The sequence below is a fragment of the Populus nigra genome, chromosome 17 (assembly GCF_951802175.1).
Source record: "Populus nigra chromosome 17, ddPopNigr1.1, whole genome shotgun sequence".
Taxonomy (NCBI): Eukaryota; Viridiplantae; Streptophyta; class Magnoliopsida; order Malpighiales; family Salicaceae; genus Populus; species Populus nigra.
Window position 1 is genome coordinate 10656503 of NC_084868.1, and position 24908 is coordinate 10681410.

The 24908-nt window shown below is 32.5% G+C and overlaps 2 protein-coding genes and 1 long non-coding RNA gene across 3 annotated transcripts; 2 read left to right on the plus strand and 1 right to left on the minus strand.

The window, feature by feature from the left end:
* Nucleotides 1-1754: 1754 nt before the first annotated feature.
* LOC133676524 (guanylate kinase 2-like) lies at nucleotides 1755-5394 on the plus strand. The gene is made up of 11 exons (XM_062098204.1): nucleotides 1755-2063; nucleotides 2516-2549; nucleotides 2712-2825; nucleotides 2932-3005; nucleotides 3104-3233; nucleotides 3500-3862; nucleotides 4165-4286; nucleotides 4365-4500; nucleotides 4588-4633; nucleotides 4751-4856; nucleotides 4969-5394. Exons 2-11 carry the CDS (start codon nucleotides 2547-2549, stop codon nucleotides 5084-5086), a joined length of 1212 nt encoding a protein of 403 aa, XP_061954188.1. The 5' UTR covers nucleotides 1755-2063; nucleotides 2516-2546; the 3' UTR covers nucleotides 5087-5394.
* A 2165-nt stretch (nucleotides 5395-7559) lies between these two features.
* LOC133676498 (uncharacterized) lies at nucleotides 7560-8587 on the plus strand. The gene is made up of 2 exons (XR_009835619.1): nucleotides 7560-8237; nucleotides 8341-8587. It is a non-coding gene; the product is annotated as an uncharacterized LOC133676498 (long non-coding RNA).
* A 7391-nt stretch (nucleotides 8588-15978) lies between these two features.
* Nucleotides 15979-19995, minus strand: LOC133676663 (G-type lectin S-receptor-like serine/threonine-protein kinase SD3-1). Its single transcript, XM_062098377.1, has one exon. The coding sequence runs from the start codon at nucleotides 18959-18961 to the stop codon at nucleotides 16670-16672; it is 2292 nt and encodes a 763-aa protein (XP_061954361.1). The 5' UTR covers nucleotides 18962-19995; the 3' UTR covers nucleotides 15979-16669.
* Between the last annotated feature and the right edge of the window lie 4913 nt (nucleotides 19996-24908).

Genomic DNA, 24908 nt, shown 5'->3' on the forward strand with positions numbered 1-24908 from the left:
CAAATAAAAAATCATAAATAATCTCAATTAAAAAGAATATTAAATGACTAAAAAAACAGATCGAGATATCAAAATAAAAATAAAAATAAAAATGTATTGGGATAAAAAATAATATAATTTTAGTGTGCGAATCCATATTGAAATCTCATATGGCACAATGAAACACTAATGATCATTAGTTTTTTTTGTTTTTTTATTTAAAAAAAAAACAAATTTCAAATTCAATTTTGTTCCTGTTAAAGAGGAGAAATCAGGCCGTCGCAATAGTCTAATCAGGGTATCAAACCCGAATGAGCAGTTGGGGCCTGAAATTCAATTTGTGATTGGTTAAGCATCTGCTGTTTCCTTTGGATTTGACTCCTAAACGTCTTGTTTTAGCAATTCGATGATCATTACTGATCTTGACGATTTAGCATTAGTAGGAGTGATGGTCTTATCATATGAACATTATTCTACATCTCAGTCCCGTCATGCTGAATTGCCCAATCAAATATTTGGACATCCATGTTTGGTTTCATTTATCTTACTAAAGGAGTCTTTCACACTTTATTGCTTGCATGAGTTTTGTTTCATCTTTATAAATGGAGTTAATTATAACTCAGTCCATATAATTTAATGAAAAAACTTAATTCATCCTTATACTCTTGAGAATATGCATTTAATCCCTGTGTTTTTTGTTTCTTATTACCCAGTCCTTCCATTTATTCAAGTATAAGAGTATATATTTGGCTCTGATTAGAGAAATAAGTTCACTACAGATCGACATTTGTGAAAAAAATAGATGTCACACTAACAATTCATGTGTTCATAAATATAGAAGATTACAATGCTATACTGACCTTTTAAAGGTTGTAACTCGCAATACTATATTGTGGTGTGTGTCAATCTAAATTTTTTGAAAAATTGTATGAGATTGAGATTTGATTCTAAAATGGTTAGGTGAGGGCTCGAAGAACAATCATCCTTGTCGTTTGGGTCTCAACGTCCATTCCATAGCCCAATTGGTAGGATGTTTGTTTCTTTTTGTTTGGAATTTGATTCATAAATTCTTTTTTTGTATTTTTTTAAGAAAATAGTAAGTTGTTTTTTTTATGGGCCATATTTTCTTTTTTAATAATCCGTGGGATGTTTTTCTAAGCCAATTGGGAAATACTTTTTTAAAAAAATTATTAATTTATTTTCAATATACAAAATCTAATTAAGAGTCCTTTGAATATTCTGATCTTGGATTAGTAATTAGTTTAGGTTTTGGAATCCGAATAATAATCTAGAAAAGAGAATAAGCTCATTCTCTTCAATTTCATTAATAACCACTTATGAATTTTTTTTTCTGATTACACCTCTTATCTTAAGTGTTGGATTTGTAAATTTCATGACAGTTAAAATAAATAAAAAATTTAAGACGATAAAAATTAAGCTTAAATATCTGAAAAAAAAACCTCTTAAAAACCAAAAATCTAAATACCAACAAAATCATAGCCACTTCTACAAATTCCCCTGCCTCCCAAAGCCTCAAAAGCGGTGCTATATTTTACTGTTTTTCTTAGATTCGTATACCCAAGTAATTTTTTTAAGGTAAAAGTTCAAAATAATAAATAAATAAATAAAAAGTTGTATAGAGTATGTTTGTTTATGTGAAAATTTTTAAATCCTGATATTAAAAATAAAATTTAAAGGATATATTTCAAAACAAAAATCAATTTAGAAAAACAACCACCAGGTCCCTTGCATTACATTACAAAAAAGAGTCAAGAAAATAAGAACTGGTCTTGTAGTTTCGTGAATGAACACGACCCATAAGCCACCACCTTCTCTCTTTTTCTCTCTAAAAAACCCTCTCTCTCTCTAACCGCCTACAGATATGAACACCAGCCTCTTCAAATGCAATTTGTCTTCCAGCTTCTTCTCGTATCCTAAGGTCGTTCTTCTTTGACAAAGAAAAAAAAAAAAACCTATCGCATAGTACCCTTCATAAAGAACAAAACTTGACCTCCCTTGACAAATATCACCAGCTTGACATTCAAAGATTGTTTCTTTCTGAATCTTTTTTGCTTATATCTCAGGTATATCATGGGTCTCAATCTCTTTTCTTTTTCTTTGTTTTAGACTGTTTTGCTTTTTGCTTCATTGGTTCTTTTAGCCCTTATCAATGACTTCATCCGCAGAACTTTGCCATACTGAGGAGATTTTTTTAGAGTTTTGATGTTGCTGACACTTTCTGAGATAATTGTTCGCAGCTGTTTTCGTTTTTAATTTTAGGCATGGGGTTTTAGAGGATTTTTCTTTTAAAACAGAAAACCAATATAGATTATTTAATAATGCACGTATATGGGGTTTTTAAGCATTTTTAAATCTGGGTTTTGATTTTTGGAGTAAGTTTTGTTCTGTTATTGTCAAGTTTGGAATTTTTGCTCTATCTTTTGCTGCTTGCTTATATTGAGTTCGTTCTGATGCTAGATCAAGAAATACGGATTTTTTTTATTTAATCACTCATCTTTCCATGTTGATTGATCAGGAGGATCTTGCATTGGAGAAATAGTTGCTCCATGGTGAGCTTTCACGTATTTAATTTTTATGTTATATTGGGTTATAATTGGTCAAATAAGATGTGCAGGAACCTGAGGCAATGCTATTATTCAGCAACTTGGAAATGTGGATTCATTTGGTTGCTTTCTTGTGCTCTAATTCTCGAATTCGGGCTTGTTCTCTAGGGAGAAGCTCCAGCTTTCATTGTGGATGATCTGCAGAATCAGATTGGATTTGAAAATGGATTTGGCTCAAAATTCAAAGGCTGCAAAACCACCACAACTATCGGTGATAAAACTGTAAGTGAGCTTGTTGCGTTGATTTGACTCTCTTCTAAAACAACCTCATTCCCTCTTTTGGTTAATCCGGTCAATGATCTTGCTAATTGAGATTCTTTTTGGGTAGTATGTCATTGGTGGCAACGATGAGTCAACATTGCCTGTTGAAGTTCGAATTTTTGACAAAGCTACTGGCAATTGGTGAGCTGATATTTCTGCCTAAGAGAGAGTGTTCCTTCATTGGGGTTCTGGTTTAGAGTTGAGATTGCTTATCGTGGTAGAATTTTCACGTTTTTCAGGGTAACTCCTATCGTGCTGGGATCAAAACCTAACTCATGTAAAGGTCTCTCAGCCATATCATTGAATGATGATCGTATTTTGATAGTTAAGAAGGGGTCCGCCCCTGATGACTGCATTTTGTTTCTTGAGGTTGGTATTTCAGAATCTTCTGGAGATTTATTAAGGGAAATGTTAAGATTCTACTCTGTTTCCAACGATATATGAAATGAAAAAAAAATAAAGGCATTACCAAAATGATAAACCACAACCTTCATATCATTTTCATCACTCTCCAAAAATGTTAATAAACTGTTCTCAAATTCCATTTGCAACATTGCCAATATATTGAATGTGATGTTTACACGATTCCCTAATTGTGTCTTCTTAAGATAATTAATTTGTTTTAATTTTGGCAGGTGGACACTTGGTTTGTCAGGGAGCAGAAAAAAATTCGGGGGACTGAGGTTGTTGCCTGGAGTAAGGGGGTAAGGGGCGATGCTGAGAAACCAGTTGTCATAAGTGGTCCTTCTGGAGTGGGTAAAGGAACATTAATATCCATGCTTATGAAGGAATTCCCATCTATGTTTGGGTTTTCTGTTAGCCACACAACCCGTGCACCAAGAGGCATGGAGAAGGATGGGGTTCATTACCATTTCACCCAGCAAAGTATTATGGAGAAAGAGATAAAAGATGGGAAATTCGTTGAGTATGCTTCTGTTCATGGAAATCTGTACGGGACCAGTATTGAAGCTGTTGAGGTGGTAACTGATGCGGGGAAGGTGAATATTTCTTCTCCTCCTTTTCTTGCTCATTCTATATTACTTTGTTATAAGCAATTGTGGATACCTATTGTGGTTGCAATGTTAGGTATTCATAGCAATGCAATGGTAATTAGGTACTGGATCAACCAAGAAATGATAATGAATTTGGATTGCTTTTGCTGAATGTCTTCAGAAACCATATAAAGAACCTTTTCTAAAAGAAAGACCTCAACTTAATCAAAATACTTGCATCTGCAAACTCAAAATGTTTTTCCAAGAAGCTTATTGATTTTATTTTGCTATTTCATTTGGTCTTGCAGAGGTGCATTCTTGACATCGATGTTCAAGGAGCAAGATCAGTGAGTGCTAGTTCTCTGGAAGCAATCCTCATCTTTATTTGTCCCCCCTCAATGGAGGAGCTTGAGACTCGCCTCCGTTCAAGGTAAGTCAGAAGCTCATACAAATTCCTAACCATTCTTGTATCTTCCTGCACTTGTTCTAACTTGAATCTGATCAACAGACGTACTGAGACAGAGGAGCAGATCCTTAAGCGACTCCAAAATGCAGAGGTGGAGATGGAGCAAGGAAAATCATCGGGCATCTTTGATCATATCTTGTATAACGATAATCTGGATGACTGTTATGAGAGTCTTAAGGTAATGCTGTGCTACTTGATATTGCATCCATGCAGAGTTTACTTTCAAATGCTTTATATTCAGGTAGCGCTCTCTGATTTGCTGCAGAAACTTCTTGGGATAGATGGAGCTGCCGCAGCTACCCAGATATCAGGTAAGATATCTGTCATCAACATAAATCCATGATTAACTTATTTCATCTGCTTCGGTAAAATATGCAAGTCTTTAATGTCTAAGAAAATGTAGCTAATATGATGCTTTGTCGATCCAGCACCCCAAGGGATTGATCTGCCCGCTGACCATTCAGTTTCGAAAATGGATAACAAGATTATCATAAACTATGGAACTCCAGAACTAGAGAAAACATCAAAGAGCTTGTTAGTTCCACTATCTTTCTTCAAGAATCTTATATTCAACATTATGATCTCTTGTAAGTTATTTGAATGGTGTGATTGTTTACTTACAACTACCATGATGTGGGTTGAGCAGGATAGTACTGGATGTATCCTCACTCAAGGGAGGGGCTCCTGGACGAACAAGAGGGCTTGACGTGTATGCCACTGACTCATTTTCAGATGACTTGAATGGGATCAATCAACCAAGCTAACGACTCCAGCCTCATAGATACTAACATGCTTTCACGAACTTCAAAATCTCCCAGTTGTCTCTGCTTTATATTCTTAAGAAAGGGAACGGTGACTAAGCTCGAAACATGATTTTTTGTAATAATCCCTTGTCTTGATATCATCTCCATTTTTTTTCATTATTTGCCTGTTTTAGAAAGGAGACGACTTGGATTAACGTTTGAACAGTTAGTCAAGTACTATTCCCTCGCCAGCAATGAGATGATTTATGATTTGTACGGGCGCGTTCACGATCATCTTGGTAAAATATAACAAAGTTCATTTCACATCATTGTTTCAAGCAAGCAGATTAGAGTAGGTAATAGTCGTGGCAGTGCAATCCAGGTGCATTTGTCTACATGTTTCTACTCATCACAGGTTGAAAGAACATTTTTTATAATGTCAAGCGGTGTTCATTGGCGTTATGTATCCACTCTACAATCTATGCGCCGATTGTCATCTTTTGCATTAATACTAGCTGAAAGATCTGCCTTTTCGAAAGCATATTAAGAAGGGTTAAAATCTTTTCAAGATTGCGTTTGCATGAAGATGGAAGGGTTGGAAGATGCGTATAATTTCAAATATCATAAAGGAATGCACTACAAGTTGACCACCAATGTGCAGCCTGCGATCTGCTTAGCTAGGTGTGCTGCGCAAGTATTACATGTGCTAGCTAGGATTACCCGTGCGCAACTTGCCATTCTCATTCAAATTAATTCCCCTCCAAGCATTTAAATTGATCAAAGTCAATATACATGTTTTAATCTAATGGCTTGAAGAAGATACGGGACGGCACAAAAAGACAGCTAGAAGAGAAAGAAATAGATGAGAGGAGATTGAAGAAAAAGAGAGAAAGAGATTCGAAAGACTTGTTAGAGCTCCCATACAATCTCAATACCGTCAGAAAAAACTTGCAATTTTTATTTTTAATATAAAAATTATAATAAATTATTAATATCACAGTAAAATTTAAAAACACTAAAACAAAATAAAAATTGTAGGGAAGTGTTGTTGAACGTATTGGGGTCCATAAATAAGCCGAAGATTTATGGAATGAAGTTTTTTTTCTTATTTGGTTCTGCCTTACAAAGGAATTGGGTAAAATTAATTTTTTTTAAAATTAATTTTTTTATATTTTTAAATTATATTTAATATATTAATATAAAAATTATTTTTTAAAAATAAAAAAATATTATTTTAATATATTACTAAATAAAAATTATTTTAAAAAACATCATCCTTTCACGCCATTGCCATTAAAAAAACCGTACGGGGAACTGCTTTAACTGAACTTTTCCAAGTTGGATTCGTTGCCTTTTTTTTTTTGTCTGCTGTCTTTACCTCCTCGTGGGGGGACCCAAACTGAGGCAACATACAGAGCAAGTTGGTGATAATCTGCTAGATTGGTTGGTGTCTTTTAAGGGCCGGCGTACCTCCCACATTCAGCACCTTCCATTTGTACGATCTGCAGACTTTGATAGGCCTACAGAGGTTTCGATGAGAGGCCCAGGATGCACCACAAATAAAAAGCATCTTCCTCTTCCCATGCGATCCATGAATCTACTCTTAAATCCTATTTTTATTTAATTTTGTGTTCTTTTTTATTTTGAATGCATTCTTTGCCACAAGACATCTGCTCGCAGGAAATGATATTATGGCGTTGTGATTGCCTGCCTCTTTTCATTTGCAAAAACTCAAGTATATAGAACAAAGGAGATCTTGACCATGCTTGGTCAGAGCCAATCATGTTCTTCATTTAACAGAATCAATCTGGTAAACTGTACAAAACAAAGGAGATCTTGACCAAGCTGATCATACTGTTATTGATCTTGATTTTTACAGCACTGAAGAATTGAAGGAAGCAAGAATATCATTGTCTGCAGCTGCTTTATTTTTCCATGAATCATTTTCGTTTTGCCTGGATCTCATTTTCCAGCAAATACAAATGCAAATGCTCGTAGCTTTTTCTTGAGCAAATGGGAGGAATTTTTCATTTTTTTTATAAAAAAAAATAGCAACTTCATTCCGGTGATTTATCTAAATAACATTGTGTTATAAGAAAATCATTTTAAAATTCACTTAATAAATCTATTAACCGAGCTTTGACCAAGTCAAACTCAAATTCCCCCAACATCACACGATCCATTAATAGAGGTTCTTGATGGGCTCGCCTACAGATCAATTCCACATTGACATAAAACAAACCCCATAACAGAGGACCCAGATAAGCTGAGCAAAAGATTGCAAATACAAATGCAAATGCTCGTAACTTTTTCTTTCGGTTTTTTTCTTGTTTTTCCTTGCACATCAAAGATTAAATTCCTTGTCGATTGGGTTTTTCGGTATTAAATTCCTTTTCAAAGCAGACCATCGAAATCCGAAAAAAGATTATTTTATAAAAAATCAAATGATATTCCAAAAGTACACGGAGGAGATTCATATAACCACACTCTTTTTGTAAAATTTACATAAATTGAGTACAAGGAAACGGTGATCCACTTAACTAGAAAGCCCTCTACAGCCCCTGAAGAAAGTGACAAACAACAAGCCAAGAATGATTTGCCAGTAACATACATGTACACAACACCTAATTCCTCCCTACGCGAGTCAGGGTCATTGTCTCAAGCTTTGCAGAAAAGCTATGAACGATTCACAATGATTGAAGAAACACCTTCAGCAGGATCAAGCAAAGCGTAGAGTGGTAAGCCCAACAAATCCTTACTGCATGTGAAAAGGTGAATGGTAATTCTATCAAGTGAGAAGCACCTTTCATCTCTCAAGAGTGTGGAAGAATCCACCGCACCTTTCAGCTAAATGGGCTTTCATGCAATTGGCAATGCTGGAGACAGACCCTTTACCCCACTCACCATAATTTGTTCACGTTGCGATCCCTTTCTCCCGCCATCTTTTCTGAAAGCCAAAGAAATTTAGAAATATGATACCAGGGAAACTGCAGGTTGCATCCGCAGCTGGAATACGTCTGATTTGGGTGCCTTTGATGCAAGGGCTCTGTTGCCTCCCCATTACTCCTTGGCGAATCGGACTCTCTGAAAACGTTGAAGGGTCTGGATCCAGAGCTTGATGAGTTGTTAACATTTCTCAAAACTGTTTCATAAGAGCTGGTATGCGTATCAGGTACAGTACTAGCGGCTGTAGTGTCAGGTTTCTTTTTGTTGATGAAACGCCCTCTACAACCTCCTTCCCTTCTCTTTGCATGTAAATGTCGGGACTCGTGAAGATATGGCTGAAGCATGACAACGAAAATACAGAGTGCTTGAAACAAATATGGAGCAATATACTGAGGAATTTTAAATGATAATCTTCCCCGAAAGAGCAATATACTGAGCAGATTTTGTTGAAACTAATTGATTCAATTGCAGATGATTTTTATCTTTATGATAATGTAGCCTTAGCATTGTTGAAAGAATTGATCCTTGATTATAGCTATGTAATTGATTCTAGGAAATCATTTCCATTCTTGCAAAGATTACATGTAATTCTGCAACTATAAATAAAATTTGTCATCCACATTAATGGTATCAGAGCTCCTGGATTAACCTCCCTTCAATCCTTTCATCTTCTCTCCAATGGCCACCGAAAACCCTTCTGCCCCTCTGCCCTTCACCACCCTTATTCATTTGATCACTGTCAAATTATCTTCTGCTAATTTCCTCATTTGGCATAGTCAAATCCTTCCCTTCATTGAGAGCCAAGACCTTGTCGGTCATATTGATGGTTCCATTGTTCAACATCCAAAATTTGATTCTCTCAACTCTCAAACACCAAGTGACAAATATTTGTCTTAGAAAGAAGCTAATCAACACTTCTTTTTTGCCTCCTCCGATCCTCCCTAACTGGAGAGGCATTGGCTGAAATTGTTGGACTCTTCACCGCACATGACGTCTGGCTCGCTTTGGAAACAACCTTTAATCACAAGTCCAAGACACGAGAGACACAAAAAAAAACCAATCTTGATTTTATTAAGTTGGTTTGAGAGAGAATGGAGGCTGTTTAAGCCTTTAACCGTGACAGAAAATCAAAATCCCACAAGTTTATTTTGATTTGTTTTGCTTTTAAGTTTTTAACATAGGGTTATTTAGGTTTTTGATATGTTTTTAGATATTGTTTTCAGTGAAATCAGCTTGTGATTCTGGTTTTATTGGTTTAAAAACTTGAATCTCAATTTTTCAATTATAAGAAATAACCAAATTTTATTACACGAGAGCCCAGACTTTCTTCATTTTTAGTCCAAGCGCGCAAGGGCTTGATTGTGCTAGCCGTTTCCCTGTTTTGATGTGAAAAATGATGTACAAACTAGAAATATGTTCCTCCTGATGGGCTATAGGAAGATTGCAGAGTTATGGTCTATGGGCTAATTTGGGCTTCTTTTACATTGTGGATATATCTAGAATGACAACTAGAATTGTTCAAGAATACAGGCCCCAAATTTTATCCAAGAAAGCCCAGTACATTGGCCCAAGATCCGACCCATGTGGAAAAAATTACCTAGCCAAGGTAACTTTAACAAATAACTCCATTTTCTCGGGGAAATAAATTCACGAGAAAACATGGAGGAGATTCGCTTCACGTGTGTGTCCTGTACACGAAATGATACGCCATCCAGCACCGCACACGCTATGTGCTAGGAATATGCTGTGGTAGGGTTCCACCTCCACCTGACGCCATTATCCAACCCACCAAGCAACAAATCAAATACGCCCAGGCTCTGATACGATGACTGCTTTCTGGGAGAGCCTTAATAATTGCCGCCCTGACTTTACTTGATGAGTAAATCAGCTAATTTGAATTATGGACCGCATAATTGAGTTAAAAAAAAAAAAAAACTTGATTTTTTCTTAAAACGATATTATTATAATTTTCTTTTTCATGACAATTCAACCTTTATTAAAGATGGTTTACTGTAGAAGATTTACTGTAACTCTTGTCTCATTCTCATTAGCACTATAGATTATAACAATAAAATCATAATTTTATCATTCTTAGAAAAAAAAATTTAACCTGGACAAAGGGGGTAATAAAGTATTTTTATTTTTTTTCACATAATAAAATGACTAACATACTATTTAAAACAAAAATATATTAAAATATGGTTATTTCTTCTTCTTTTTTTTTAACGCAAGTGGCTTTTTTTGCGCTTTCTGAACAACACACGCAACATCTTTCGGCCATTAAACATTGGCTTCTACGACAGGTTTTGAATCTTCACAGTGGCCCTTCCATCATTGGGTTGTGCGTGTGACTAACGGACCTCTAGTTTGACGTCAATGATATTTTTTTTCTTCTTTTCTCTCTCCTCGATTTTCACACTTAACCTTATGGATTTCCAAAGCAACCTTTCGATTTGTTTTTCTTTCAGATTTGATCGTTGTTTTTTATTACTATTTGTTTTCTTTTAAATAATTCATAGAATTGACATTTTCTTTCCATTTCATCCTCTATTGATTTGTTTATTTATTAAATTTGATCCTTATTTTTTAAAATTATTTTTTTAATTGAATTTTTTTTTAATTGCATCTCTCAATATTTTATTTTATTTTTATATCAAATCTAGTTGGTATTCTTTTAATTGCTATTTATTTTTCAATTGCATCTCTTCATATTTTATTTTATGTTATGTTATGTTATTTTATTTTTATATCAAATCTAGTCATTATTCTTTTAATTGCTATTTTTTTTTAGATCTTTTTTATATTCAAACTTTCTTCTTCTTCTTTTAATTTCATTTCTTGTCATTTTATTGATTGAGATTCTGTTAACAAAAAAATTAGCTTTGTTATTTTTTCGAGTTTGATTTCTATGAGATAAATTTATCTTTAAAATCCAGGTCATGAGTTTGAAAGATTAGTCTGGTTATCCTAATTTCAGGTGTCGATTCACAGATTTTACGGGATAACCTAGGTTGACTCATACCAAATTTTTATTGTTTGATTTCTATGTTATTGTTGTCTATTCTTTTTTTTATTCTATTATTAAATTAACCAAGGCTATTAAATTCAATTATATCAATGACCTGAATCTCAACTTCTCTTTCTTTTGTGAAAACACTATAGTTGTCTAAATATCTTTTTTTACGCTAAAAAAATTTGAGGATGAAATTGATATAAAAAACTTCTCGACCTAACTTCTTATCTAGTTTAAATCATGTAAGAGTTGTATTGATGTGACTTAGCCGACTTGTTCGATTCAAAAATAACATGGTTGACCGGTAAAAAAAATCTAAGAATAAAATTGAGATAAAAATGATGAGATTAACAGGAGAAAAAAAACCTCTTAACCCAATTCCTTACTTGGCACGGGTTTATGATTAAATTGTGTTGGAGTTTCTTTGACGTGATTTAGTCAACTTAGTTGGTCCAAAACAACCCACGCGACTATTAATAAAAAATTAAGAATGAAATTAAAGAAAAAAAACATAATTGAAATAAAACATGGAGGGAAATGGGAAAAAAAAGAGGCTGAATTAAAAAAAAAAAGTTTCAGTGTTCATATAAAATTCTCCCAAAGAATACATTTAAATTCTTTATATATATATATATATATATATATATATATATATATGACCTTGAGATACATTTCTAATTAATTTATTTATAGGCAGCTCGTTGTGAGTAAGTGTCAAACCATAGTGTGACGATCAAATTATGGTGCAGAAGCTAGCACAGCAAGAAAATTGCATGTTTTCATGTTAACATGAGAATGAAGACTGAGAGAAACAGTATGAATATTAGATGAAGATGCCAAGATTACTAAGATTATATACTGTCGACGGTAGCAAAAAGTTCAACAGGAAAAAGCAAAAGAAGAATACTCAATCATCGAGGTCACACTAAAAAAGAAGCTTTTCTTGTTTTTCTTTTCTTTCCCTCTACAAAGTAACATTCACATGAAAGAAAAGAAATCACAGTTCTGTAAGGGCTTCTAATGGAGCTAGCAATTAAGCACTATATGTTTTATTCAATCCGCAGCGCTGATCTTGCATATCTCACGTCTTAAAAGTGATTATCAAGAAATTAACAAAATTAATCCACAAGATCGTTTTAACAAATTAAAAAGCGTATTAGGGGGGGAAATAGAGAGAATGAAATTAAAGATTCAGCATTTATAGGCACATACATCCATAAAATACAAAACCCTACTGAAATAATTAGCTAGCACAAATCTGCAATCAAGGTTGATTGCTCAATCTTCAAGCCCTAATTACTAATTGCACACTTAAATGGCCATCATTAAGTTGCAAATATTAGTACATAGAAGGCATCCATAGAACCAGTATAAGCACATCAATTAATTAAGCTGGGATATTATCACGAAATGCAAAGAAGAAGAAAAGCTCTATATCTGGCGGAGCAAAAAAGACTATGGGAGATTTCTTTGACGAGCACTTTGTAGTTACCCTTCTCTTCATTGGAGCTGGTGGACAAGATAAGATCTCAGGTATTTTGAATCTTTGAGCCTTTGGTGTAGAACAGCCAACGATGTCCTTATCACCTTCTTGGTCATTAATGTTGACAGTGCATGACTCTTTGGAGCTGGTAGAAGTAGTGCTCTGACTGCAAGGCAGATCCCTTGATGGTTCTTCGCATTTTGGCACAATCTGTTGCCTCTTGCATCTTGTTGATCTTCTTGTATTCGATGGAGCCATGTGAGGGCTTGATCAATAAGCTTGGACTGCTAAATATTGAATTCTAATAGGAAGGGCTGAAATTGATGCAGTAGCTAGCTATAGATGCTCTTTTCAGGTGGATGTAATGGATTGATAAGACTTCCTTTTGGCTTTGTGAAAGATACAGCTGATGAAGTTTAAGAAAGAGACACTCACTAGCTAACAGTGCCTCTCACCTGAAAGGCATTCATGACTTGCAAGACAGCAACAGGAACATTCCAAAACACTATTTAATAACCATTTGAAAACTTCAAAAGCCTCTGACCTGGATCAAGTAAATCCAAAATAACATTACAGCAGCAAACACTAACTACTACCACTTGAAGAAGAAATTCATTCAAACCTGTACCAAATCCTGTTAGGATTGGACACTCCTTTGGAGTAGGAAATAACTCAGCACAGATTAAAGAAATGAATCTGCAACTTCCTATCTATTTCCTGGATATATGTTCTCCAGCTTGTAGACACTTTCAGTGCATATACCAAGAAGTTATAGCGAAGGAGAATCAGTAAGATATATTTTTCTTAATATAAAGGCTTACCACTTTTCAATACAAGAGATAAGGCTTTATCAGTAAAGAATCAAACGGCATTATATGATGTGGGGCACAGGGAGGTGCTTGAGATTATTGTTATTCCCTTTGTGCCCAACTCAGCATGGGGGCAAGTATACAAGAAGCCCTTTTCTCTTTCTGCCGAGTTACTAAATAAAGCATCGATCTATAACTATGCTTTGGAGAGGAAATGGTACTCGCAATGGTGCATATGTTTGTGGAGCCAGAAGGCTAATCTTCTCTGCAAATTTATTCGTACATGAGTCATTAAAATTTTAATTCTTTTCAAGCAAAATGCAACAATCTGCTTATATTCTGTTTTTTTTAAGAAAAAATTAAGGTATTTTTTTAATATTATGATTATGTGTATATTGTATTGTATCAAAAAAATATATAAAATGTTCCATTCATATATTTATATGATATAGATGTGTGTGTATTTATGAGATTAGATTTTGATTGTATTTAATAATATTCATTGGATAAAATAATTATATAAAAATTACATTTATTCAATCATTATTTGAATTTAAATAAAATTATATCTATCATACCAAAAAAAGTTTATAATCTAGTAATTTAACAAAATTTATAAGGTGTGAGAAAACAAATTATACCACTAGAAAGTAATTATTGTAGATTGTAATAGTGATTTGATGATTTTGCCCTTTACTATATCAACCAAGAATGCTTAGGTCAAGAGTGAAATGATTTTTTTGACGTGATTTATTTGTCATTTTTATTTTTTTGAGAGGTATAAAGGTCTTTTCTTTTTTTAGCAATAAAATACCTTCAATACCTTAAGAAAATAAAATTGATAGCTAGTTTCAAGGAAATTTTTTTAGGTTTCACATTTTATTCCACATTAATTTTACTAAATTACTCTCAGTTTCAAATTTAATTAAGTTTTTTTAGGGGGAAATTTTGTATTCCTTTCTGGGTTTATTTATAATCAAATGGGTAGAGAGGTAAATTTATATTTTCAAAAACAAAAAAAATATTAAATATTCAAAGCACATTAAATTTACTAAATTACCCCAGTTTCAATATTTATTTTATGTTTTTCTTGGGCCATTTTTGTATTTTCCTTTGGTTTTTTCATTATTTTCATATCAGTAGATAGGTACATTGGTCTTTAAAATAATTCAAAAAATAATAAAAATTCAAACTAGTCAAGCGCGTTGAAAGTTCTGTAATTTTTAAGCCGTGCATGACAAGTTATGTGATGGTAAAAGATTTTTTTTATCATGTCAGTCAATATCCAGTGGCATCGTCTTTCTCAAGAGGCGATGCGTGTTTGCTTGTGATGGTCGAATTGTTGTTGGAGGCTTTTTTTTCTCTTTTTTTCCCTCCTTTCTCATAATTCGCACCTGACATTGAAAATTTCAGGGCAATCGCCTTGGTTTGGAATATTTTAGTATCAGTCCTCATTCTTATAAATTTTTAATTTGTATCCTTTTTCTTTTTGTAAGTTTTTTTTATTTATTTTGAATTCCATCCTTTAATCTAAATTTTTTATTTTTCAAATTTGGTCTTGATTTTTTTTCTTCATTTTCTTTCTTACCTCTTTTGTGAACTTTTAATTGTTTTCAATTTCATCCTTTAATTAAAATTTTAAATTTGTTAATTGTTTTAGATTTGATCCTCATTCTCTTGGAGGTTTATTCTTTAATTCTTTTGTGAAATTGATTTTTATTTTCAATTTAACATTTTAATCCAAAATTATCCATCATCTAATTTGTTTTGTTTTTCAAATTTAATCCTTATTTTTTTAATTGCTATTTTTTCTTTTGAATTTTTTTTTGTGTGATTAAATTTGTTTTTCAATTTCATCATTTGACTTTTGATTTATTGAAATTTAGGCTTCGTGTTTTGCTTCTATTCAAATGGCTCTCATTGCGAGTTCACATCATTTTTTTTACTTGTTTTTTTTTTAATTTCATTACTCCACGTTGATTTAAAAAAAAAAATAGGCTTCATGGTTTTCTTTGTTTTTCTTTTTATAGGCTTATCTTAATCTCATGAACTTGCATGTGGATTTGACGGGTTAACTCGGATGAACTCACACCTTTTGGGCTTTCAATTATTGTTTTTGTGTGATTAATTTTTTTATTTCATCCTTCAATATTTGATTTGTTAAAAATTGGCATTCATGGTTTTCTTATACTTGATGCTTTTGATCAAGGCCTGGCATTATTTTGTTTTAATTTTTTTTTCTATCTCATAATTTGACATTGATTTTTTTAAAAAAAAAAAAGACTTAGTGGGTTTTTTTGCTTTTATTTTTATATGGTTATCCCGATCTCACAACTTAATCTAATGGGCTTAACGGGTTAACTCATATGGGCTTAAGCTTTTTTTTTCTCATAATTAATATTTTTATATCCTTTTGTATATTTGATTTTTTAAAAAAAAATTATCATTTAACATTTGATTGGTTGGTTGAAAAATAAATCAAATTTTTTAAAAAAAAATTATTGCTTCTAGTTAAATGATACAGGTTAGAAGTTTAATAGATTTAAGGAGGGCTGCCTTTTTTCTTTTTCTTTTTTATCGCCAATGTGGGGGTTTAGTTGAAACCTATTGCAGTCGCTGCCTTGCCGGACAAAAGGGCCTTGAAGACGGAAGGGAAAGCAGATTAAACAAATAAAGAATAATAATAATAATGCAATTATTTTCCTCCAAAAAGACAACTAAATAATTAATTAGGCTGTTTCAAACCAACCTAGAATTTAGGTAAAGGTCTACTTGAATACTGGTAACAAGGCCCACTCATTATGAAAATAGAGTTTTGATATTGCAAACAAACCTAAAATGGGCCAGCCATCAACATCAAGTTTCATGGACCGTCAAGCTTCAAGCCCTTCCACATCCTTCCCTCCAAAAACGAGAGCAGGCAATTGTTGGTAAAAAAGTAGTTGAATTAGGCACTGGCTTACTAGTTTCAGGCGACGTGCCTTGAGGAGAAGTTGCCAAAGAGGTCGCAGGTTTCATAGGTTTACAACCCTAGTGGTTGACTGTTCTGGCATTCCATATCAGAGAGAAGAACGATGAGTAAGCCCCCCAAAAAAGCTTGAGGCTATGCATCAATCGCATTAGAACCACCATTTATCTTGCAAATATGGCATCCCAAAGTGCGTATGAAGTTGCATTTTGATTTCAAACTATAAGACTCAACGGAACTTCTTCTTCTTACAGGAGTCCATATACTCAGGCAGTTGATGGAAAAATGGCATGAGCATATCAAAGCAGGTGCTGAATTTTACCACCAAGCAGTGTTAGTTCTACTATATAGACCATAGTGGGAAAGCTAATAAACTAACTGATCTTCATGGTTCCATTGGACTTTGAGGTTTGGAGCCTGACTCCAGGGACTCTTTTTCTGATAAACTTTGACTGAAAGGAGGTCGTGGGGGATCAACTGTCAATGACCCTTCCAATACCTTCACTACCTCGCTCATTGAAGGTCTCATCTGTTCATCTGATTGAAGGCACCAGAAAGCAATTCGTAACACTCGCTCTAGCTCCTTTAAATCCACGCCATCATCAAGTCTTTTATCAATCACCCTCTCTGGGTGCCCCTGGATCCATTCCTCATAGGTCCACTCCCAAAGATCCTTGACTTCTGGACGCCCGGTTATCAATATCAGCACCATCTTGCCAAAATCCGCCACATCTTTCTCTCCACCGTATGATTCCTCAGGACGAACCATTTCCAACCCGTATTCACTCACCTTGGCCTCGTAATTTTTATCCAGGACCACGTTTGAACATTTCAAATTTCCATGGCTTATAAACTCCCTACATCCCGTGTGCAAATAACAAATAGCCTTCGCCACAGTTAAGCATATGTCAACTCTCCTTCTCCAAGTCAGTCTTTGATTCAACTCATCATCTTCGATACATTTGTCCAGAGAACCATTTTTGACATATTCGTAGACCAAATATCTATGGCCTAACTCACAGCAATAGCCATTCAGCTTCACCAGGTATTTGTGATGTATACTTCCTATCTTCGATACAGCAGCTCGAAACTTCCTTTCTTCAATGGTTTCGTCAAGGTCTTTGACTGCTACTGGCTGTTGGTTTGAAAGTGCACCTCTATACACACCTGGCCCTATCTGGTGCTTGAAATTCCCAGTGATGTCCTTGATTTCTGTAAATGGAAACATCATCACACCCTTAGAGTTACGGCCTGTGTAAGCCAAAGCAGCTTTCCTCAAAATCCGATTTCTTCTTCTATAGATGAAGTAGCCAATCCCTAATTGAACAACAACAAATAAAAGTAATGTGCCTGAGGCTGCTCCACCAATTTGACAAGAAAGGCACAACCCATGAGACCGTTTGACTGGAGATAGTGATGGAGAAGAACTTGAATTATGGGGATTAACAGCTATGGGGTCCGAGCATGTCTTAACAAAAGATATCGAACTTAAAGAGGGGTTTTGATGCCCAGAGAAGTATGGACTTGTCGTCATTCGGCACTGAGCAGTTCCATCATTTGTGAAGGTTGCAGCTGTACAAGCCGGGTCCTGCATGCACAACCCTCTACATTGCTGTAAACTAGTAATGGTGATAGATTCATTTGGTGGATAAATCCCATACAGAAAAGTGTGCTCATAAGTATCCATACTGTGATTAGAATCACAATTCAGTGCAAAACATTTCAAGTTGGATGAAGATGTTGTCTTGAAAGGGCATCGGCATTCGGGAGATCCTGATGTATTGAAAACACAGATGCCATGCCCGCCACAGGTTGCAAAAACATTGCATTGATTTTCAACGGCTTGCCAAACTGATCTCCATGACCCTGTAGCTTCTACCCATGAGTATATCCGCAGATTACCATCAATGTCTAATTTAAGTAACCGAAACTTTACACTGTCATTGTGGTCTTCCCCAAAAACAGACCAAACAGGATTCAGATTGTGGTCCACAAGTTGCAGGACTCCACCGGAGGTAAGGACGACGCCAAGATTCAAACTAGAAGGATTTCCTCTGGACCAGTAAATAACATCGCTTTCCCACTTCAGCTGTAACTGACCTGAAGCATTCATAAGAAGACTGTAATAACTTGAAACAGAATTTCTGCTTGCTGCTCTAAGGGTTTTATGAACAGGTAAATTCTGGCTTGGAAGAAGTGTGTCGGATGGATTATCAAAACTTTGCCAAACAACATCCTTCTTTCTATTCAATAGAACAAGATTGCCATCATTACGAAGAAGAGCCGAAGCAACAGCTAATTGGCTCGTGTTGCTGGTCCACACAGTAACTCCCCACAAAGAATCAACCAATACCAGCTCCCCGTTTTGAGAAAGCTGGAAAAAGGACTTGTTACCCACAGTGACATCAGCTCCAGCAACCCAAACCACAGTTTGCTTGGGGAAAGGAATAGATTTTGAATTGAAACGTATCCCTACACTATACTGATTAGGCTGCTCAGAATGGTTAACGAATCCAACAGCAAAATCACCATTGGAGGAAACCCACAAGTTATTTTCCTCTACATAAAGCTTTGACCCCAAGGGAATATGTGAAACAACAATATGAATGAGAAAGAACCAAAGGAAGACACATAGAAGGAAAGGTGAGCTGAACAAGAAATTGCCCTGCTTAAGCATGCTTGAAATGCTTAGATATGCAACAAAACAAACAGCAGATTCAGTGACTACTTAGAAGCCTCTAAAAAAGCAGGAGAGACGAAATTCACTGGACCTCAATTTACACATCGGAGGCACAGCAGCATGTAGTAAAAAAGTAGACAGCTTAAACACAATGAAGCTTACGAAACAGGAGAGATTCAAGATGATCATTGACACAAAAATTAAAGCCAACGAATCACATGTCAACGATTATTAGTCAAAAACACGACTAAATCTAAGAATTTCAAGGATTGTATGCTTAATCAAGCAGAAAACAATGACAATGGAGCGACTACAAATTCAAGAAGGGTCTAAAGAATGGGACTTTGGTACTTTACAAGGGTACTTTACAAGGGCAGGAAAGCTGATTAAAAATCAAGAAGCCAGTGTGTGTACCACCTTGACCACCGCAGTAAGATCAATCTCCCTTTTAGACCAGAGTACAAATGAAAATCAAAATGGGATCATCTAATATTTGACTAGGAAGTAGGAACACGAGATTGATGAATATAGCAGCAAATGGCCTCATCAAAAATAAAATTTTGATGGCATGGGGAAATAGAAAAATGGGAGTTGAATATTGAAACTTTAACAGGGACACAAACGGGACCCAAAATTAGGCCAATGAGCTACAACTTCCTTGCAATGCAAATACTTTCAGGGCTTTGAAAAAAATGAGTAGGGTCTGGATAATGGTATGAAAAGAACCCAGTTTTGAATATCTAGAGCTCAAAAATTAGAAAAAAGCAGAAAGGTAGAAAGTAAGAGAAACCACAGATTGGGACGGAGTAAAATGGAGAGGATTTCTAGTCATATTTTAGAAAAAAAGTACAAGCCAAAGATCTGAAAAGAAAAGAGGAAAAAGAAACTTTCCAATGGGAAAGATTCCAGGAAATAAAAAATACGGTAGTACTTATTTTTCTTTCCCTTGAAATGACAATTTGGCCTGAGAAATCTTTGACAAGATTGGCCTGAGAAGAGGAAGGTTTAGGATAGGAGAGAAGGGAAATGGAAGCATGTGAAAGCAAGAATATGAATTTGGATATTTCCTTCAGCCTTTTACTACTTAAATTTGGATTTTTTTTATATTTTTAAAAAATATTATGCTTCCATTTAATTTTATTAGTATAAAATATCAGTATATATTTGGTATTGTGATAATTTTTATAGCTATAATTTTAAAAATATTGTTAATTATGGTTTTAAAAGATATATACTTAATTAAAACTAATGTGAGATACCTTCAAATATATGTGGATACTGCAAGTGTCTAAAAAACAGCTAATTCTTTATTAAAGCTAAATAAAAACTTAGGTTGGAAGATTTTAAAATTAATTTATTAAATAAAATTTAATAATAATATTAAATAATTTATGAACATTTTTTAATTTTTAATTTTTTTTATCCGAGCTGCAATGTTTAGCGGAAAATAAATTTGCATGTCCCTAATGGAAGGCAGCTCTGAGCAGCTAACCTTAAACAACTTATATTATATTATTTTAGTCCAGTGGCTCATTTAACAACAACGACAAGAACAATACCAACAATAATAACTGCGTTTCATTTCAGCTATATCTACTGTTTCTAAATACTGTCAATTTCCACACTAACATATTAGTTTTATCTTCTGTGTTAGGGTAAAATTCCAAGTTAATTTAAAGTATTATTGTTGTAAATAATATCTAAAATATTATAATTTTTTTTAATTTAAAAACACAAACATATTGTTTATGCTACAGGTTGCAACTCGAGTTGGAATTCAAATCAATTTCTAATATAAAAGAAATAATTATATTATAAATGTGTTTTCACTTATCATAATTTTTCTTCTAATTGAAAAACAAAAGGATGTTTGTGTTTTATAAAATAAATTAAAAAATATATGAACTGATAAATTAAAAAAAATTGTTGACATTAATTAAATATTAAAATGAAAAGTTAATCTTTATAATATAAATAAAAGATAAATACATATATAAATATTTTCTACCGACTATCCTTTTTATTTTAAATATTTTTATTTTAGCTTTGCGGTTTAATGTTGTTACTAATACCAAATAATTGTTATTATTTTATGAACTTCATATAAATACAGCTAACTTATATAGAATATAAAAAGAAAAAAAATTATACCTGTCAAACTAATCTCTTATAAGAGATAAGAGATAAAAAGGGGAAAATGTCAAACTAATCTCTTATTAGAGATAAGACATAAGAATGTAAAGGGGAAAAGTAAAGTGTACAAGGCCAAGCTCACTCATCTGGCTTTAATTAAAAAGCTCAGGCATATTTGGGTCTAAAAGCTCAAATTTGTGCTTAGAGTTTTTTTTTCTAAAAAGTTAAAAACTTGTTATTTGCTCATGTATTTTTTAAAAAAAAAATAGATGACAAGTTGTTTATCAGGTAAGGCACCGTTTGGCATTGTGTTTGTAACCGCATTTCATCAAAATTTGAATTTTTTTTTTGCTAAAATTGAGTACAGTTTATACTTTTTGGATCATTTTAATGTGCTGATGTCAAAAATAATTTTTAAAAAATGAAAAAATATCATTGACATGCATTTCGGCACGAAAAGCTATTTGAAAAGCACCCGCAACCACATTGCCAAACACGCTCTAAAAATAACATGTTGGATATTGATCTTTTTTTTTATCACATCTGGTGTTTAGAAATTACCAAAAATATAATTTTCAGCTCATTTGTATTTGAAATTACCTCCAAAACATAATATAAACCTTAAAAAACAACTTATCAATCTTAAAACACTCTTAGATCACTCTAAAAAAACAAAAATCAGCCAAATAAAAAAAAACAAATGAAACCCGATTTACTTTTCTTGACATGAAATTATTTTTTGTGGCTGGAATATGGCCAACCAAAAACCTTTTTTCTTTCGCTGTTTTCTGGTAAGTATTTCCTACCTCTCTCGAACTTAAAGACAAAAAAATAAACATAATGAACTTTAAGACTAACATTGAAACTATAAATTTTTTTGAAATTGACCATGTATTTTCTTCATGTTTTACAATATGATTTTTTTTTAATTTTATCTTTATACTACAATTTTAAAATTTATTTCATAAAAAGAATAAATAAAAAAATCTAAAAACAGAAAATGAAAAAAAAAGAAAAAAAAAGATGGGGAGCATCCTCTGTTCATATCGAAAGCGATACCGACCCAATTCTTTTAGGCCCCGTTTGTTTGCTGGAAAGTAGTTTCTTTGTGAAAAGTGAATTTCAAAAAAGTGAATTATTTTTCGATATTTGGTTGTGTAATGAAAAATAAATTGAAAAACATTTTCCAGTATTTGGTTATGTCATGGAAAATGAGCTGGAAAATAATTTATTAATGTTTTATTTTTTTCAAGTTTATTAAAATAATAAGAAACAAATCTTACAAATTAAAAAGTTGAATGGGAATAAAATTGAAATAAAATATAATTTCATAAATTATCTCAAATAAAATAAATAATAATCAAAATAATAAAGATCAAATCTAAAAAATTAAAAAATTAAAAGATGAAGAAATTAAAATAATAATAATTAATATTTCATAAATTATTTCAAATAAAATAAGTAACAATCAAAAAAATAAGGACCAAATATGATAGATAAAAAATTTCAATTAAAAAATGATAAGGGAAAAGCAAATAACAATTATAAAAATGAGGACCAAAATTAATATAAAAATTAAATTCTAAGGTATGAAATTGAAAAACAAATATTCAAAACAAAATATATATAGCAATCAAAAATTTAAGGATCACATTTGATATAATTAACAAATAATATGACATTTATAAATTTTTCACAATTTTCAAAAAGTATTTTTCGTCCAAAATAAAAGAAAAATACTTTTCTGGAAACCAAACCAAATTTTTCTTTGACTGGAAAGTGTTTTTCGTTGATTAATTTTTCTAATAACAAATAAATACAAAAAAATTTAAAAAATAATTTTTCAAAAATCACTTTTCATGAATTTAGGCAACCTTAATTGTGTTATTAAGTTAGTACATAAATTCATTTAAGTAAAAATGAAGAGGTTGTTCGTTTTTCCCCCACTTACAGTGTAAATCTTGCCGATAAAGGGGAGCAGTTGAACTACTCAAAATTATTTAATGAATTGTAGAGGTGGAAACTCCTCCTCCTCCTCCTCTTCTTTATGGTGTATTGTGTGGTATGCGGAGAAAAAATAAATAAAGATAGTTTTTTTAGCGATCCTGTTTCTATGTTAGGACATGAATACCGCCTTCATATTTACTATCGAACCAAAATGTTTCGACATTGAAAATATTACAATAATTAACTATTATCTATAAATCTAAAATGCAGGGGAATCCAATGTGGATCCCCTCGTATAGTATAGTAACGTAGATGGACTGTTTATAGTGTTTTTTTTTTAATTTGTCCTTTATTGGACAAAATTTTAGTTAAATTTATTAAAAAATAATGAGATTGAAAGATGGAGGATCAAAGTACAAAACATGAAAAAATTAGGTGGCTTTAACAAAGTTTGTGCAAAATATTTATTATATATTTTTTAAATTATAAATATTAGGTCCCTTTAATTTCAAGAATTTAAGGGCAAAATTAATTTTAATATCAAACTTTATTATTTTTTATTTTTGTTGCCCTTAGTCTAAAAGAAGCGAGAGAAAAATTCTGGGATTTGATGCTAAAAAAAAAAAGCTTTCGTTGCACCAATTCTGATAATAAAAACAGTTGATATTGGTGTCAAATTGCTCCATTTGATGAGGAAAGTTTACATTATGTGTTTTTTTTACCTTAAAATTTCATAGAAAAACATATATGAGCTTGGTAAATTTTTTAATTTCAGGTTTTGGGGTATTTTTTTTTTGTTTTTTAAGGATATGAATGAGTTTATTAAGTTGCTTGGGATGTTTTCTAGGTGTTTCGGGTCAAAATGGATTGAGAAATCGGTTTTTTTTATTAATGCTTTTTTTTATATGTATCTTTTCAAAATGATTTTTAAATTTATATTTAATTAATACTCATTCTTTCTTTTATTTTTTTTATCTAGTCTCTTTAAAAAAAACAGTTATTTTTTAGTTATTCTGAATGCATTTGATTTTTTGAGAAATTATTTTAATTTATTTATAATTTATTTATGCTTTATATAAATAGAATTTATTATATTATACACCTAATTCTCAATTTATTTTATGAGACATAAGTTTTTTGATTTTTTATATAAAAAAATATTATAAATTTTACAAGTCAAATAGCTAGCTATAATCTTATTCAAATCTTGAAAATAATGAAATGAGAATGCTGGAATTGAAAAATAAATCTCTATCGGATAATACAAGATACATGCACTTTTTTAAAAGAAAATGTTCAAACTTGTAGATGAATCAAACAATAAAGCAAACAAATTCATAGTTTTGAATAGACTGGACTCCATTGTTGATTATTCTAACAATGCCCTCTATCCTGTTGGCAGCCGTTTCATGACCCGTGACGAGGGAAAAGGAACAGGGAATTGAATTTCATCGTGGCTGCCATGCTACATTCTAAAAAAAAATAAAATTTTATTAGATTAGTGATGTTTTTTTAAAGTATTTTTTATTTAAAAATATATTAAGATAATATTTTTTTATATTTATTTTAACATTAAAATAATAAAAATCAATTAATTTAAAATAAAAATAAATTCAAAAATTATTAAAAATATTTTTTAACACAAAAACAAATCCAGTCTAAACTTGCTTTTTAATCAACTTTTTGCCCGGCATCATCATATATACCCAGTTGAGTGGGTCCATAACAATCGGGAATTCGAGGGAGGAAAAGGCTACTTTAATTAGCACATTTGCATTCACGGCTTGAGATTATTTGGACTTATTTCAATTTTTTTTATATATATAAAAAGCAGTGTTTATTATTGTATTTCAGAAGTATTTTT

Bases quoted from the DNA above. Each gene is read 5' to 3' on its own strand.
- LOC133676663 (XM_062098377.1), bottom strand. From the start codon at position 18,961: ATGCTTAAGCAGGGCAATTTCTTGTTCAGCTCACCTTTCCTTCTATGT.
- LOC133676524 (XM_062098204.1), top strand. The intron at 3,863-4,164 runs GTGAATATTTCT...TTGGTCTTGCAG, and splicing joins TGGTAACTGATGCGGGGAAG to AGGTGCATTCTTGACATCGA. The intron at 4,634-4,750 runs GTAAGATATCTG...TTGTCGATCCAG, and splicing joins CGCAGCTACCCAGATATCAG to CACCCCAAGGGATTGATCTG.